The 18767-nt window shown below is 47.0% G+C and overlaps 1 protein-coding gene across 1 annotated transcript in view; it reads left to right on the plus strand.

Moving 5' to 3' along the window:
• The window catches only part of MYO18B (myosin XVIIIB), a gene marked incomplete at its 5' end in the record, with an annotated part of 242336 nt that overhangs the window by 128210 nt on the left and 95359 nt on the right, over nucleotides 1-18767 (plus strand). Inside the window, 3 exons of the mRNA XM_072801883.1 lie at nucleotides 1993-2103; nucleotides 6280-6384; nucleotides 13678-13830. Coding sequence (XP_072657984.1) covers nucleotides 1993-2103; nucleotides 6280-6384; nucleotides 13678-13830 — 369 coding nt within the window. The remainder of the gene's footprint in view (nucleotides 1-1992; nucleotides 2104-6279; nucleotides 6385-13677; nucleotides 13831-18767) is intronic.

Consider the following 18767-nt stretch of genomic DNA (forward strand, 5'->3'; position numbering starts at 1 on the left):
AATCCCCTGGCTTCCCCCAGCTCCAGCTAGGAATCCAGGGATGCTCATGAAAGAGGTGGAATATCTGTGTAGATCTTTAAGAGACATGGAGGATGCAGCAGCTGGCATAACAACCCAGAGTCAAGAATAAAGTGAGTCCTCCGGAAAATTCTGTTAAGTTCTTTAAGATACCATCAGGGGACCCCATGGTGCTCGGGAGCAGAAATGTATTCCTGCGACCTCAGGGACCCGAAAGTTAATGCATCCTTCCTAATTTTCCATCCTTAGCGTGCACAAAAGGTGAGGCTGACGCAACACTTGAATCACTTGAGCTTTGCCCAAAACCTCACGCTGCACTGTGCCCTTGTAGACATCCGGGAGATATTTATTGATCACAATATAGCACTTTTTCCAGGGAATTTTATGTTAACTCATATAAGCTTGACATAAATGGTATTGCAGATGTCAGGGGTGTCCAAGGGGCTAGAAAAAAAATGAAAAAGAAATATTATATTTACTTGCTTAAGCTCCTCATTTTGGATTATCTTCCCATAACCTCTGTCATTTTAAAGGAGCCGAGGAAGGAGGCTGACATTTAAAGTGAGCCTACTTTATGCCAGGAACTGTAATAGGGGCTCTGTGGTACACTCTCCTTTCTCCTCTCCACCACAGTTCTGCATAGTAGAGAATATTGTCAACATTTTAAAAGACTAAGATTGGTTTTTTTTTGCAATTTAATTTCCATGGTAGGGACAGCAATTGTAACCTTCTGAGGGCTTGGTGAGAGGTGCTGCTTGGTGTGGTAAATGATCAGAAATTTTCTACATTGCAACCCATCTACTGTATTGGGTTCCAAATGCCACTTCAAGACCAGCAGCATTAGAGCCCAGATAAATGGAAGCTTAGAAGTATAGATGCTCGGAGCCTGGCACCTGGAGATTCTTCTGATTTGGCAGGTCTAGGGTGAAGCCCTGGAATGTAAGTTTTTTCAAAAATCTTATTATTTAATACTAACATGCTACAGAATTTGTGAAGCAAGAGCTTAGGTCAGTCCCTCAATTACAAAGATCAAGAAAAGAAAATCTTGAACTGGAACAGGAACCTACGACATCTGCTTTCGATTCTAGAACCTTCTATACATAATCACATAGTTTAAAAATGTCATGGATCATGGCTCTTTGTCAGCTCCGAGCAAGTTTTGGAGGCTCTCATTTAAAAAAGTCATCTCCTCCATGGGGACACAGCTCTTAATTTTGTTTTCCTAGGAAGGGAGGGGGGCAGTCCTTTCTGTCTGTTTTCAAACGAGAAAGGCCTATTCGTGTGCCAGGCAACGTGCTAGGTGTTTTACACGGACAATCTCACTGAATTCTCCTAAAGCGTCCTAATGTGGTGGTTTCCCACAAAGCAACCAGTAGCCAAGTGGATTGTCCATGGTGACATTTTGGGGCAAGTGGTCTCCCTCTGTAGGCCTTTTATCTTCATAAAGAAACTTCCATTCTGCCATCCATCCACCCACCTATCCGCCCATCCAAAAAACCCTCACCGATGCTGGCTCCAAGGCTGACACATTTATTTGCTTTGTGTTAAAAGTGTTGAGAAGGATCCTTCCTTCTAAAGTCAGTGGGAAAGAGCATGATTGATTTATTCATGAGAGACACAGAGAGAAGCAGAGACACAGGCAGAGGGAGAAGCAGGCTCCAGGCAGGGAGCCCAATGTGGGACTCGATCCCAGGTCTCCAGGATCACGCCCTGGACTGAAGGCAGGTGTGAAACCACTGAGCCACCCAGGGATCCCCAAGAGCATGATTGATAACTGATGTTTGTAATGACTGCAGGAAGGGAGAGGTAGCACGGGGGCCATTTATCCATCTCCTTTCTGCCCCTCCTGGGTGCCTGCGGGGATTACTTGACTCTCACCCTGCACTCCAGAAATGAAAAATGCAGATAGAATGAGCAGGATGACATGGTTGGTGTGGGTTGCCCTCATGTGCTGCTCTTCTTGCTGCCCTGCAGCTCCGCCAGCGGTTCGAGCTGGAGATCGAGCGGATGAAGCAAATGCACCAGAAGGACCGTGAGGATCAGGAGGAGGAGTTGGAAGATGTCCGTCAGTCCTGTCAGAAGCGGGTATGTGCCCTTGGGCCCTGGCAGATCCAGTCTTGATGCCATCTTCCTTAGAGTGGGGTGGAAAGGGATGGAATCTAGGGCCTGAGGTCAGACTGTTCCTGCATCCACCTAAGCTAAGACCTTAGCTGTCATGGGTGCTGGAGCAAAAGTACCTGTCTTAAATATGGTCCTGGAACTTCCAGAAGCCTCTGGAACTGTCGAGCATAATAACCCTCAAGATATCCACCCATAAGCCCATCATGCCATGTGACCTTATAGCTTGGGGAAAGGGCTTACATGTTTCAAGAAGGGGACTAGTCTCTTCTGGCTATTTCCTTTTGCAAATATTTTCTTACACTTCATCTAAGCTCCTGCAGACATTTCAAACAGTGGACAAGAAAGTAATAAATCCTTGAAATCTTACCACCTAGAAACATCATTAATACTATTTTAAAAGTCACTTCATTGCTCTCTGTCATTGTGTACACACACATACATATTTATTGCAATATCGTTTTCCCTAAATGGGGTCATGCTTTCTCAAAGCCCACTATTTTCACACAGCGATTCGTCCTGGACTTCTTTCCATGTCAGTAAATACAGCTCTAACTTACATATTTAAGAGCTTTAAAAGCAGTCCACCTGAGGCACCCGCTGTAATCTGTTCAACAAGTCTCCTGTGGTTGGGTATTTAGGGTTTTCGGATTTTCTGCTCCTCTAACCATTGCTGAGATAAACATCCTTACAGATGCATTGACTGATGTGAATAGAAGATGAATCTTTTAAGTGGAATGGCTGGAAAGCTTGGGATTATGGCTCAGTGAATAGGTTTTCTCACTGTGGGACCCCCTCCAGGTCCTTCATAGTCTTGTGTGCATTTGGGTCTCCAGAAAAGGGCCAGGTAGCATTTCCCAAAGCTTATTCCCATTATTGGCTCCTTCAGTGGTCTGTCCACAGAGACCTCTAGAGCTGTAGGGCTTGTGGGCCTGGGTGTTGGATCATTGTCCTTCCACCTTAACAACTGTGCCATCTTGGGAAAGTGACTTTAAGCCTTAACTACTGTTCAACTCCAGGCTATTCTTTGACATCTTTCTCTGTATCCAGTGCTGGTCACCCACAGTCAATTTATAAGTCATACAAGAAAGCCAATGTTGCTGCTTTACTTGGAGTCAAGTCAATGGGGGCTTGGGTCAGGTCCCAAAGTCATCAACTACCAAGTGTGGGGTGTTGGAAAAACCCCATAACCTTGATAGTATTTAGCCTTACTGTTGTCATCTGTAAAATAGGATAATATGGCTACATGCAGGGTCACAGTGAAGACTCAAGGAGATCTCAGATGGGGAAATATTGCGCAGTTTTGTAATATAATCGTTGTTTGTTGGACACGTACAAACAATCCTTGTTTGTTGGAAACTTACAAGCACTAGTGGATTTCCATGCAGCCGGCCCTTCAGAGGAGCCAGGGAACCAGCCGGGTGGTTCATTTGCTCCCAGGTGTGATTCACCCATCCAAGAGAAGGAGGGTGTGGGAACTTGGCGCCTTTCAGAGCTCACAGCCGAGCATCCTCTTGGGCAGGACTGAGGGGAGCCTTGGTGATTGTCAGAACCTTGGCAGGAAATGGGAGTCTAGCTGAGCACATCCTCGGGCAGATCTGACTTCCTTGGTACCCTGCCCTCACTGCAGGGGGGTGTTTGAGAGCCGAACCCATTCTTCACCCCCAGTGGTTGATGCTACTGCATCTGTCCTGCTCTTCAAATATTCCTTTTGGGGTCCCATTCAAGCTCAGTCCCTCTGGGGCTTCACATGGATCATTCTAAGGAAGCAAGTGCATTCCTTCCCAAATTCCTCAGGATTGGAAAGAAAGAGTCAATGATTTTGGACTCATCCCAATCTGAGTGTCCCTGAGTTAAGTCTCAGAACCTCCTGAGACTCCCATGAAATAGAAGAAGGGATAGAAAATGTTCTGCCTTCCTGTGCTATTGTGAAGGTGAGATAAAAGAATGAGAAGTGCCTTGTAAACTGTAAAGTACCGGGAGTTAGCATGGAGGGGCCAGTTTCTGCTTCTTTTCCATTCTTACATATCTGGGAGAAATGAATGGGATTCTTTGAACACCCAATGGGCGCCATGCACCAGGCTTGGGTCTTGATGTCCACCAGCATCTTTGCTCTTCTGAAGAACTCTGTAAAGTTTGTTGTTCTGGTTCACAGATGAGGAAACCAGAGTTCAAGGGGTGAAATGAGTTGCCCAAAGTTACCCAGCCGGGAAGTAGCCAAGCTGGGACTTGAACTTAGGTGTGTCTCACTCCAAAGCCCAGTCTCTTAACAAAAACAGTAGACTTAAATTCTTTTTCTTTTGCAAATGTTTGGGAAGTATTGACAGAAGTCAGCATTGGGCAATGCTCTACCCTTTAGCTTCCCATAAGGGAATTTGCCAAAGGCTCTGATAAGTCTTGCATTCAACAACCTCTTAACTCAGTCGTTCCCACACTCATTCCAGCATGGACTTTCCTCAGTCCTCCACCTGCATACCCATCACCCTCCAGAAAACTTTGGCTTGCTTGATACAGACTTTTTATTCTTTTGTGTATTTTTCAAAATGGATCTTAGCTTTGCCAGTCTTCACACTAAAAGCACATATGAGGAGAGGGCCTTGTGTCTCTCACTCTTGAAAGAAAGTTTTGAAATGGACTTGCTTTCTCCATAAATGACCATCAATCAGTACTTTCTTTTTGCCCTCCATGGGTCAGGAGATGGAAGCCCCCAGTCCCTGCCCTCGTGCCCTCCCGTGAAGGTTGCACAATTTCTGGTGCATTGTAGAAGTGCCTCAAAGCATCATGAGTGCCCTGAGCCAGGGCTCCGATGAGGTGGAGATGTGACCCAGGCCCTCCTGAGGCTTTTCTGTGGACAGATTTATAAAGGGGGAGCATGAGGTCAGAGAAAGGTGTTTTTCTCCTGATGACAGATGCTCCCCTGGACCTCACATCTAGTGCCCACTCTGCTCCGTCTGTCTCTTGCCGTGGCAGGAAATCAATTGCTTTAACCACCAGGGTGGGAATGCTGATGGCTGTCCAGGGTGACAGAAGAACTGGGGCCAGAGGGTGGAACAGTAACTGCTTTTAGCGGCAACTGACTTAGGAGTGTGTACTTTAGAACTTCTCTTGGACTCAGTTTGCCCACCAGGGCAATAGGGTCATTGATCCAGCTTGGAAAGGGAGGGTGAAGGGTGGGCAAGATAGTATATAGGAGAGAGGCTGGCGGGGAAGAGGGTGTGCAGAGCGGTTGTCGTGGGGTATTCACGTTAGTGGAGAACACCTGCCTCTGCTGGGTGAGTAGAGAAATCAGAGCCAGATGTAAATGAAATGAGTTGCTCAGATCCTAAATGTCTTAGTCTGTTTGGACTGCTATAATGAATCATCACAGATTGGGGGCTTAAATGACAAACATTTACTTCTCGCAGTTCTGGAGATTGTTTGTGAAGTCCAGGATCAGGGTGCCAGCAGACTGGGCATCTGGTGAGGGACCTTCTTCCTGGCTTACAGACAAACTGGCCTCTTGAGGTCCCTGCTGTCTCTTCTTATAAGGGCACTGACCCCAGTGTGGAGGCTCCACCATCCTGGCCTTATCTGAACCCCATTCTCTCCCAGAGGCTGCATCTTCAAATAATACTACCTGAGAGATTTAGAAGGTTGACATAGGAATTTTGGAGAGACCTGAACATGTAGTCTACAACACTGAGTAATTGCAAATGCAACCCCTCCCCCCAAAAAAATGGATCCACAGTCTATTTGAGAAAGAAGGTGGATGCATTTTAACATGTTGGGTAAATGTGGCCCAGAGCCTTAAAAGTCAGAGTGCCAAGATTTTGCCAATATTCAAGCAAGGTCATGGCATAGGAAGGAAACAGTTGGTAGGGAATGGGTAGGGAACTGGGGGCAAGGGCTTCATGGTGAGTGGCAGGGGGCTTGCCATCACAGACCAGCTCTCCTCATAATTGTGGGGCTCCCAAGCTCTTAGTCTCCTGAGTTCTCCGACAGAGACGCCTTCCTCCTAATCGCTAGGGCGGCCTTCATGGGACGGGGCTAAGGGACTGCGAGCTTCCCAGTAGCCCCCTCCTCCAGACAGTCTCCCTGCCTTGTGGGCTTTGTCCGGATGGAGCTCATTTATCCTACTTTTGCATCTGCCCTTTCTGCCCGCAGCTCCGCCAGCTGGAAATGCAGCTGGAACAAGAATACGAGGAGAAGCAGATGGTCCTCCATGAGAAGCAGGATTTGGAAGGCTTGATTGGAACCCTCTGTGATCAGGTAAGAGGAAATCATCAGCAGACCTTCCAGAGAACACATTCCCTGCCTCCAGGCCCTGTTAAGAGAAATGGATTCAAGGTGGGGGGTGGGGAGGGCAGCTCAATAAGTCTTCAGGAAAACTCAGAAGCTGGTCATTTCAGCTAGCCTCCACTTGCTCCTCCCAAATGCCCTCTTGCCCATCAATTCTGGCCCTGTCCACATGCACTGGGTCTTCAAAGGACACCTTCTGGCGGGGGGTGGGGGTCCACACACAGCAGGGTTCTTGGAAGGGCCATGAGAAAAAACAGAGGAGGCCTGGCCAGCAGGGACAGACAAGGTCGCCTTGCCTTCAGCAGCTGTCAGGGCGGGAGGATAGGCAGCCTAGCCCTTGGCTTAAGGGGATGAATGCGAATGGCCGCTGTGTTTGCAGCTGGCCTTGTGAGAATAAGACTTTTGTTAGCAGCAACCAGGCTCAGAGTCAAGCACATGTAGCTTGAAACCCTAGCTAGGGGAGGTGGGGGGGGGGTACACCTGGGTGGTTCAGTGGTTGAGCCTCTGCCTATGGCTCAGGGCCTAATCCCAAACCCTGGGATTAAAAAAGAAAGAAAAAGAAAAGGAAAAAGAAGCCCTAGCTGGGGAGCAGCCCCGGTGGTGCAGCAGTTTGGTGCCGCCTGCAGCCTGGGGTGTGATCTTGGAGACCGGGGATCAAGTCCCACATCGGGCTCCCTGCATGGAGCCTGCTTCTCCCTCTGCCTGTGTCTCTGCCTTTCTCTCTCTGTGTCTATGAATAAATAAATAAAATCTTAAAAAAAAAAAAAAGAAGAAGAAGAAGCCCTAGCTGGGGCTGCTTCTGTGTCTTCATGGCTTTATGGCTTTGGGTGAACTAATGAACCGGCTCTGAGCTTCTGGAGGGCAGAGCCTTGTTGTATGTGTGTGTGTGGGGGGGTTGCCATGGTGGTATACCAAGGTTCTCGACTGTGGCCCCGTGGACATTTCAAACCATGCCATCCTTGGCTGTAGGGATGCTGTCCCATGCACTGTGGGATGTCAAGCAGCATCCCAGGCCTCCATCTACTAAATGCCAGCAGCAGACCATCCCTCTTTCATTGTAACAACCAGAAATACCTGCAAACATGACCAAATGTCCTTTGAGCACAAAATCCACCTACCCCTTTGAAAAAAAAAATCCACAGCTGTAAATAAGGCGGGCAGCAGAGCACAGCGCCAGCTCCTGATTTCCCAGTTGGGGAGAATCACTCCTCTATTTCCCAGATATTCCTTGCCCTGCCTGTACTGCCTCTGCATGAAGCCCGGCTTTCGGAGAGAGATGCCTGTGGCTTCTGTGATTTCTTTTCAAGTATCACAGGAGTGTATTTTAATGTCTTTGCTTAATGGGCATTCAGTGTCTTTTAATTAGCAATGATCTCACTGTCAATCACCAGAGTTACTCTTTCTGGTCACAAAGGAATGTGGGCCCCTCTTCAAACGGTCATGTAGGGCAGCCAGGCCTTAGACAAATAGGTGCTCATTGTGCATTTTTAAAAGATTTTATTTATTTATTTGACAGAGAGAGAGAAAGAGAAACAGCATAGGCACAAGGGAGCAGGAGAGGGAGAAGCAGGCTTCCCACCGAACAGGAAGCCCATGTAGGGTTCAATCCTAGGACCCCGGGATCACAACCTGAGGCAAAGGCAGACACTTTAGCTAACTGAGCTACCCAGGAGCCCCTGTATTTTTTTTTAATTGATCGAGTGAGTCCTGGGGCAGGACCACCATAGCACTGAATGTCAGGGTTGGAAGCTGAAGGAATGGACAGGAAAGCTTTATCATCTTCCTGCTCTGAATTTTCTAGTGTCTCAGCCAAGCCAACCCGGCCAGTGAGTGCAGAGCCATTGGGGTTACTCTTTCTTTAGCATTAGTGCAAGAGAGCCCAGCCCAATATTTGACTCTAGAATAATAGCAAGAAATCACTGGGAGAAGGTGGCATTCTATTCAGCATGGTCCACTGAAGGAGACAAAGTAGGTAATTCAGTAAAGAAAGGTTTTTTTTTATAGATGTTGCTGAAATGAAACATTTTCTGTGCAAACGGAAGGTGACTAGAAATGAATAAAATGCTAATTTGGTGTTAGTCACTAAGCTGGAACCCTTAAATAAATGATCGCATTTGGCAATTTTCTAAAGTTTTATTAAGATGTTTGCCAAACACATGAAAGAGTACAATGAATAATAGAATCAGTGCTTATGTACCAAGCACCCAGGGTTCACATAAATTAAAATTTTGCCGTTTCAGATTCAGATATTTTTAAGGAAAACACACTTCAGAAACAGTTGGTAGCCCCTGTGGTTTCCATTCTTAAAGCTCCTCCTCCTCTCTCCTTCCCCCTTCCTTCTTCCTTGCCTCCCAGAGGAGACTATCATCCTATGGTTGGAGTATGGAATTCCCTGGCATATGTGTTTAAACTTTAACCACATACAGTAATATGATTCTGCAATTTATTGCTTTCACCATGTTTGTGAGACCAGTCCATGATAATACGTGTAGCTCTAATTCATTCATCTTAACTGCTACACAGTACTATTTTTATTTGTAATTCTATTCTTCCACTGGTGGATATTCAGTTGTTTCTGTCCTAAGACACAAAACTACAGTGCCTATTCTTATATACATCTCACTGTGCACATGAGCAATAGTTTCTCCAAGGGAACTCCATGTTTCTCCATGTTTTGAGATTATATTTTTGGGTGCACCGAATTTTATTATTGTTTCATTTACTTAGCAGATTGCTCCTTTGATTATTATGTGGTCTGTCTTTTCTCCATGAATGATTTTTGCCTTATTTTATTTTGCTTGATTTCTTTTAGTTAGTTTGGCTGCAAGACATTTTTAAATTCCTTCATGTTCAATTCTTCCAAGTGTGTGTGTGTGTGTGTGTGTGTGTGTGTGTATGTTTTGTTTAATTCAGCATTTCAGTCTCAAATTTTTTATAGGAGATTCTAATTCATTTACATTTATTGGAATGACTGATATATGTGGAGTTATTTCTATTCTCTTATTTTTTAAAAGATTTTATTTATTCATGAGAGACATATAGAGAGAGGCAGAGACATAGGCAGAGGGAGAAGCAGGCTCCTCTTGGGGAGCCCAATATGGGACTAAATCCTGGGACTCTGGGACCACCCCCGAACCAAAGGCAGATGCTCAACCACTGAGCAACCCAGCTGTCCCTCTATTCTTTTATTTTGTGTTTAATATTTGCTGTCTTATTGTCTCCTTTCTTTGCTTCTTCTTTTATTCCTTTCTTGCTTTTGAAATTTTTTTATATTAAAGATTTTATTTATTTATTTATTTATTTATTTATTTATTTATTTATTTATTTAAAAGAGAGCAAGCTGGGGGAGGAGCAGAGGGAGAGAAAGAGAATCTCAGACTCCAAGCTGAGCACAGAGCCCAATGTCAGGCTCCATCCCACAACCCTGAGATCATAACCTAAACCAAAACCAAGAGTCGGATGCTTAACCTACTGAACCACCAGGCGCCTTGTAGATAACTATTTGATTGTAATTTTTTCTAACATACTCTATTTGTTTGTTATTATTAGTTCCTTCTTATAAATAATAGAATTGAGGCTCAAAAGCTAAAACAAATTGTTCAAGATCATATAGCTTGTAAGTGGCCTAAGTAGACTTGAAATGAAGTCTGTATTATTTGAAAGCCAGTATTTTTAAAATTTAGCACTATGCTGCTTAAAAATGATTAAGGTCCAGTTAATTAAAAGAAACCTTTAGTTGCCCATGTTGATTTTTTCAGAATGTTACCCATTCTCTTGCCTAGCCTCAATTTCCCCATCTGTAAAGTGGCTGATTATCCCTACCAGCATTTCCAGCTTATATTTTTTAAATGCTCAACAGACATTTAACAACTGCCCCAGGCAATTTGGCTTTGTGATTAATGTTGAAACAGTTGAGATTTGAATATAGTTTCCCACAACAACACTAAACATCATTTAGATTTATTGGTTAATTATTCACCAGCTTTATCCAAATTTGAATCTCTGTGCTACAGAATGTGAACTTGCAGAATGACATTTATTTCCCATTAACCTAATGAGCTCTCCCTCTCTCTCTCTTTTTTTGCTCTCCTCTCTTGTTGCAATTCATTATGAAGGGGAGGGTGACGTGGTCTGAGATTTTTGTTTAAGTTTCGTTTGCAAACATCCCACTGGAAAGGAGGCAGAGTGACAGCATTTTCAGGGTCTTCTGAGCCGTGGTCAGCACCAACATCAGGGGATGCCCCTGATGCCAACCTGCCCTGCAGGAGACTGAATGCTCCTTATACTCTGGGATGTGTAAAGAGCAAGAACAGATAGAAAATAAGAAAGATGCCAAGTATGCTGCTTGAATGCAACCGTGGTGAAGAACCTGGGCTCGAGTTAGTGAATCAGGATTCAGGTTCCCCTAGCGCTACAGTGCAATGGTTAGAGACTTGCATTCTAATGCTGGGTTAGAATCCTCCCTGCAGAGCCACACCAGAACCTTGAGAAGATTCCTTACTCTACTAATTGCATCAGCTATACCTCCATTTTCCCGAGACGGTACATGAGTCTCACATCGCTTACAAGACGTGAGCTAGCCCCAGGTGACTTCTCTTGCTCTACGACCTACTCCACCTCGTGTTTTATGCCCTCATGCTAATCACCTGGAACCAGATATACGAGACTTTCTCAGCTCTCTGTCTTTGCTCATGGTGTGGCTTCTTCCTAGAATGCCCTTCCCTGCACCTCACCTGGCTCCCACTTACCTAGGCCTCTTTCTGATCCCATCTCAGCCGTAGCTGGCTGACACTCCTCTGTACTTCCACAATACTTTCTCTTAGACGAAGGAGCAAAACCTACCTCTGTTATCATACATTGCACTGAAATTACCTTTTTCTGATCAGGGCAGCTGGATTTCTTTTTCTTCTTTTCTTTTCTGTTCTTTTCTTTCTTTCTTTCTTTAAAGATTATTTATTTATTTATTCATGAGAGACACACACACAGAGAGAGAGAGAGAGAGAGAGAGAGGCAGAGACATGGGCAGAGGGGGAAGCAGGATTTGATCCCAGGACCCCGAGCTCATGCCCTGAGCTAAAGGCCGACGCTCAACCGCTGAGCCACCCACGTACCCCTGGACAGCTGGATTTCTATCTTAACTCTGCCACTTACTACCTGTGTGATCTTGGGCCACTTTCTTCTCCCCCTGTAGGCTTCAGCTTCATCTTCTGTAAAATGGGAACTGTAATAACTACACACCTTATAGATTCTCCAAGAGGTCCAAACAGGTTAACTCCCATAAAGTGTTTAGAACAGTGTCTGACACTTAGGAAGCTCTCTATAAATGTTAGCTATTTCTGCTTTTATAAAGGCAATAAAAATAATAATAATGTCTATTTTTAAGAGACGGTCACAGGAGTTAAATGCAATAACATGTGACAAAGGGCCTGGCACCATGCCCGGTTCTGATCTTAGCTCGGCAGGTGAGATTATATAACATATACATTTATGTATGTGTGTATATATATATATTAGACCAGTATTTGAAACTTAACAAAGCAATACATCTGAGAACAAAAAGGTTAGATTTGAAGAACCAACGCATGTTTCAAAGAATCCAAAACTGGGAGCAGAGAAATAGTAATGCAAAATCTAGAGGAGTGCATTCTAGGTCATCAGACAATACTCATAATTCTTTATATTTGTAAAGCGCTTGACAGCATACAAAGTGCTTTCTGATCCATTATCATGCCTGATCCTTGTCTTATCTCAACATGGAGGATAGAGTTTTTATTTTTATTTTTTTTTACCTTATATTTATAGACCAGGAGCCTCGGGTTCAGAGCGGTGGCGTGATTCAGCCATACTTCCCGCTGCCAGCAAATGGCCCCAGGGTTTAAAACCTGGGCCACCCTGTTCCAACCCCTACCTTCTTTCTAGAATATTCTGGGGGCATTGTGAGCATCCCAGGAAATGGTTCTGTAGAGACAAAGGTATCCAGGTGTGTAGAATTTGGGTCCCACAAACACCTCCACTGCATTTTCTTGAAAACTCCGCATCTGATTGATCGGTCCTCATTCTTTCCGCCAGTCTCCTAAAGAGGGGGGCTGTTAGTTTCTTTGCGAGTTTCAGAGATACTCAGTGTCTTTCCCATCAGCACCATTTCTTTCTTTTTTTTTTTTAATTTTTACTTATTTATGATAGTCACACAGAGAGAGAGAGAGAGAGAGAGGCAGAGACACAGGCAGAGGGAGAAGCGGGCTCCATGCACCGGGAGCCCGACGTGGGACTCGATCCCGGGTCTCTAGGATTGCGCCCTGGGCCAAAGGCAGGCGCTAAACCGCTGCGCCACCCAGGGATCCCCCCATCAGCACCATTTCTAGGGGAGACAGCGGACTGTCAGTGTTTCGGGTCCAGCCTCAGGTAATCCTGCACCTGCCTCCATTCATCTCAGCCTGTACTGTCGGCCACTGGGAGTTTTCGCCCCCCTGACACCAAGTCCAGGTTGTGGCTTCTGCAGGAGCCACTGGAAAGCTGCCCACTTGAAGGGGCAGGACATTCAGGATTTTGGGGAAAGGAATGTGCTCCCTTCTGGGTAACATCCCTTTGCAGAAAATGACCTTGTGCCTTAACCTGGCAAAGGGGACCAGCGCAAGGGACAAAAAACTCGATTTAGACCAGCAAAAGCAGCACAGCTATTTTAAAACTATTTACTGAGGTGTAACATGCATGCGGGGAAGCACGGTGTACCCCACCTGCACAGCTCAATGAATTTTCATAAACTCAGAGACAGAGCACCCACAGGAATAGCATTAACAGCCAGTGGGGAGTTAGCTCTCTTGCCCTAGCTAGTCTCAGCCCCGGTAACTGCTGTCCTCACTTCTGTCACCAGAGGGCCTCACCTGACCCCTAGGCACTGATGAGGTGGGGAGAGGCCTTATTGATGACTTGGGTGCAAAAGATGAGAGCCGGTGACTTTGATGCTTGCAGGCTGTGAAAGCAGCAAGGAGCACAGCTCAGATTCTCATGCCTTTATTATGAGTCAGGCCTGCAGCTAAACAGCTGCTTACTTCCCATAACAGCTCTGTGTGGTTGGTGCCGTTCCCATTTTGCAGATGTGGAAGGTGAGGCTCGGGGAGAGGAGAAAGGTCTTGTCCAAGGTCCCACAGTGTGAGAGGCAGAGGCAGGATCTGAGACCAGGCAAGCCTGCTTCCAGAGAACTTGGAACCTGTCTGTCCACTGCTCTACCATCTTAGCTCACCAGAGCCTTCCCTTGGCTTCCAGATTGGCCATCGAGACTTTGATGTGGAGAAGCGTCTTCGGAGGGACCTCAAAAGGACTCATGCACTGCTGTCAGATGTGCAGCTCCTTCTGGGGAGCATGGAGGATGGCAAGACGTCGGTCAGCAAGGAGGAGCTGGAGAAAGTGCACAGCCAGGTGGGTGTCGTGGTGTCCCTTTAGGACCAGGCTGGGGAGGATGCTGCAGCCAGCCAGGGACAGTGGCTCTCTGTCCCAGGTATGGCTGTGGCCACAGCAGTGACCTCTGACTTTCCCAGACCTGCATGAAGATGGGCGACACTGAGGGGCTGGCTGGGCAGGTCACATGGAGGTGGAGGATGAGGAGGATGGGTTTATAAATGACTGATGAGCCCAGTTCCCTTCTTCAGGGCTGAAATAGAATGCACCTCAAGGACATGGGCAGAATAGGGGCCTGAGGCAGAATGGCTGGGTGCAGCACGTGCGTGTGGGTGTGTGCATGTGTGTGTGGTCGCTGGAGATGAAGCCACCAGTGATCGTGCTAATACAGCAAAGCTTGCACAACCACCACCACCGACAGTGCCGATTAGAATGGTAATGAGTTACCTTTGGCTGTCACCTGCCGGAGTGCCCACCATGTACCAATTATGCTATGCAGGATGGCACATCATCTCCAGTTCCCAAAGGAGGTGGCAAAGAGGGGACGAGACCCACCCAAAGTCACATAGCTAGAAAGTGTCCAAGCTGGGATTCGAACTCAGGGCTCCACCCTCCCTGGCAGCCTCAGAGAAGGACTGGAGACAGATGGGCAGTGAGACCAGGCAGAGGCCAGAGACCTTGGGGGGTGGGACAGGCTTGGGCTGTGCCAAGTGCAGGCGGCATGGCCCGGGGTGGTAGGTGTTGAGAGATGTGAGGGCCAGATCCCACAGTGGAGTGGTGGGGGGCTTGGGGAGAGAGGTCCCAGAGCAGGGACACAGGACTGGCTACCCAACCCCACAGGGAGCTGGAACGAGGCATGGATGCTCAGATCCCCACTGGGGGTGTTGCGCCCATGCTTTTGATGCGTGCACCCACACGTCCTGTGGGTAAACCATTTGTGCTGAAGCCAGGTGTGGGGAGCTGGAAGGTATTTCTTGCTGCCTTCACCACCTCACCTTCTCAGGCTCTTGCCCTCCTTTCTTCTTCCTTCTCTGGCCTCCTATCACATGGCCTTAGCCCTGCCATCCCCAGAAGCTCAGATGGGTTATCCGTATTTTTTGGAGTCTCAGGCAAAACTATATACTTCCTGATAGCAGGACTATGCTTTATTTGTGTCTGATGTTGCCCATCCAGTCCACCGCATGTAATAAATACTGAATAAATGTCAATGGACTCATTCACCTAATGAGGAAACCAGGGTACAGAGAGGGTGAGAGATTAGCCTGAGGTCACACAGCCAGTTAAAGGCAAAGCTGGGCCTTGAACCCACATTCCCTGACTCCAAAACCAGTAATCTTCTCTCTTCCTTCTGGAGCTCATGAGGGTCAGCGGGTTCCCAGGCAAGCAGTGAGAGGCAGCAGAGTCTAGCTCCAGGTCTTAGAAACTGGATCTAGAGCCTTCTACACGTCCTGTCCCTGCATCAGTTTCCCATCTGTAAAATGAAAGGTTTCACGTAGAGATTATTAGCTACAGGAGAACCTCCCCCTGCCCCCAACCACAGTTTTTTTTTCTAAACTAATTTTTAGGCTTAATTTAGATATCATTAGTTTCTCTGTTCTCTTTTGTGCAGGCCCAGTCTCTCCTCTGGTCTGGGACAGTTTCCCAGTCCTACCTTGCTTTTCACGACCTTGACAGTTTTGAGGAGCACTGGCCAGGTATCCTGTAAAGTGTCCCTCCAATCTGGGTTTTTGCGATGCTTTTCTCATGATTGGACCAGGTTGGTGGGTTTTTGGAGAGAATACCCCACAGGCACAATGCTGTTAAACGAGACCACACGGAACGGCTCTACTCTCTCAAAAATTCTAGGATTTTTAGCAGTTCCTTTGTTTAGCAACCATGCTTGGCTAGTGTGACCAACCATCCCGGCTTGTCCTTGATTGTCCTGGTTTTAGGGCTGAAAGTCCCCTGTCCTGGGCAAGCCCCAGACAAACCAGGACAGTTGGTCACTCTATTCTCTCCATGGCCAGGTCAGAAAACCAGAATCACCTGGGCTTCAATGTGTTACCTCACTCAATCCTCATACCCTCTCCTACCCCTGGGGCAGGGGAAGTGATATTGTGCCCACCTCACGGATGGGGAAATCCTGTTGAGAGATGGAAAGTGGTACGCCCAAGGCAGCATAGCAGCTGAGTGGCAGGGCTGGGATTCATATCCAGCTCATGATTCTAATTGTAGGATCTAGGGGTTCTTTTGCCTGCCTGTTTGGCTGTCCACATGGGTGGCCTTTTGACTTGCCTCATGTGGGCTGAGATAGTGGAGCACTTGGCCAGGCCTCGGGTTCACGCAGCCTCTTTGTCAGGGGGCCGTGAGCTCTTCACCTCCCCACAAATACTCCTAAAGCCACAGCCACCCAGCATCCCCCTCCCTACAGGTGATTGTTCTTGAAAAAGAACCAGGATGGTTTTGTGCCTCCTTCTTCTTCCTTTTTTAAGTATTCATGAGAAACCTTCCTCTGCAGGGTTAAAATGTGTGTTCTTGAAAAATAGTGGTATTTAATGAAGGCGCCTCGAGCTGAATCAAAGAGCTTCATTCTTCTGAAAGTCCTTCTTCCTCATCTCTGCATCCGGCTCCTATCAAAGGGAATTCACAGCCTTGGCTTTCTGTTGCTGTTGTCATGGAAATCGTTATAAGGATGGGATCGCGTAGACCAGGGGTCAGGCTACAGTTGCTTTGGCTCCCAGCACACGTGTCCCGGATGCTGGTGTCAGAGCTAATCAAATAGAGTGGTGATGACATTGGGCATCACTGTGTTTCCCCTCCCAGGGAAGGTATTTGTCCTTTACCTGAAGGCTCAGAGGGACAGAGGCAGGGCGAGCAGATGGGAGGGGGAACAGAGAGGGAGCTAACTTTGTTGTTGACTGGGCCGGGAGTGCTGGGTCTGGCCCTGGGCAACTTCCTTCCTCCTTTTCTTCCTTCCTCCCTCTCTTCCTTCCTTCCTTCCTTCCCTCCTTCCTTCCTTCCTTCCTTCCTTCCTGATTTATGCAGCACCTACTGTGTGTCAGGTGATACGCTCCGTCTAGGTGTACAATGGTTAGACAGGTACCCTTCCTCGTGAAACTTAAGTCTGATGTGATGGCAAAGAATGTTGGCATCCACAGCTTTCAGACATGCATTGCTGTGTGCCCTTGGATAAGTTACTCGACCTCTCAGAGATGGTTTCTTTATTAGTTAAATGAGTCAAACAGAAATACCCACCTCCTGCAGTTACGTTAAGGATTAGCTAAATACTGCAATTACTGCTGCCACCAGAACATCTACAAGTCCCATAACCTTCAAACCAGCCCCAAGTTTGTCCCTACTAGCCAGCTCCATCGACACTTATCCCAGATATCATTTTGTCCAGACTGGAAGGGTCCATTGCCTCCTAACGGCATTGTTGTCCCCTCTGCATCCATTCTCGGCACAGAGGAGCAATCCTCTAAACTGTGAATCAGATTATGTTACTCTCTGCTCAAAACCTCCCAATGGCTTTGCATGACCCTTGAAATAAAATCCAGACCTCCCGGGTTCTACATGTTCGGGTCCCCACCTGCTTCTCCTTCTCCCGGGGTGAGAATTTACCTGACCACCCAAGTTACATGAGACCCCTTGCAAGTCCCTATTTCAGAACCTTATTTATTTCCCTTAATACTCATATTGAGGTGTGGGATGTTTTCCACTTATTTGTATCATTGTTTGCTCAGTCTTCTTTGCAACTTAGTTGGTATAATATGGGTCCTGTTAACATTTGTCAAGCACCTACTATGTACCAGGCTTTTCCTTGGTATCTTGGGATCCCCAAACTTGCTGTACATCAGATTACTTAAGCAAATTTTAAAATCACAGATTCCAGTTCCCACCCCCAATAATCTTTTCTTTGTTTTTCTTCATGAAGTCTGGGTTGGCACCTGATATCCTCCATTTTAAACCATCCTTATCGGAGGATTCGGATGCTGGTCTGAGGACCAGCACGTGGGAGTCATGGGCCTCATTTATCTCTCAAAACTCCCTTTCAAGGTCAGCGGCCACGAGTCCATTTTGCAGGCGAGAAAACTGACAGCGAATTTGTATTAGTGTGACAGATCTTTGTTCGGCTGTTTTGAAATTAATTACACTTGAGTCAAGAGGACTGGATCTGGCACTTGCTAATCTTGTGACCTTGGACATGCAACGTGACCACCCCAAGACTTTTTCTCAAAGTGGAACGTTTTCATTCACTCGATGGTCCAGTGTGTGGAGGGGTTGCTGATGAGGTCAAGCCAGCGAGGCTCTTGGGAAACAGTGAACACACATCCTGCAGCCCTTACAGCTCGCTAACTATGGTGCCAGACAATCCAGAGAAAGGTTTCCTCTCTCAGGGCACAGATGAGGAAATTGTTGGAATATACCTGTTAAAGAACTACTTGCATTCAGCAGATACTGACTCAGTCACTCTGGGACAGATCGGAGGCCAGGATGCCGGGATAAGGAGGAGACCATACAGCCCCTTCCCTTGAGGGACTCCCAGTCTGCAAGAGGCAGAGCAAGGAGCAGCCACTTGCCAAGCAGAGGGATAAGCTCCTTACCAGAGGAATGGTAGGCAGGCAGGGGGTGGGAGGTGGGGGGTTAGCAAAAGAGGATGCCCTTAGCTTAGCTGTGGGAGGGGGGCTGGTGGCTTCAGCTGTCTCTTTATGGAAATGGATTGCTGGCTAGGGGAGGGAGCAGCAGAGCATAAAGGGATGGAGGCACGTGGAGACAGGGAACTATTCCTCTTGACAGTGGTGTTGCTGGAGTATCATGTGTAGGTGGCGGGGGATGAGAGCAGAGAGGGGAATGTTGGGAGTTGAGACTGGAGTTGGCTCATGATTGGTTTGGTGATGAGGAGCCATGGAGAGTTACAGAGCGGAGATGGATGTAATCAGAAGTGCTTGTAAGAAATGGCAGGACTCCAGGTCCTGGCC

This window comes from Canis lupus, chromosome 27 (assembly GCF_048164855.1).
Source record: "Canis lupus baileyi chromosome 27, mCanLup2.hap1, whole genome shotgun sequence".
In the NCBI taxonomy this organism is placed as follows: domain Eukaryota; kingdom Metazoa; phylum Chordata; class Mammalia; order Carnivora; family Canidae; genus Canis; species Canis lupus.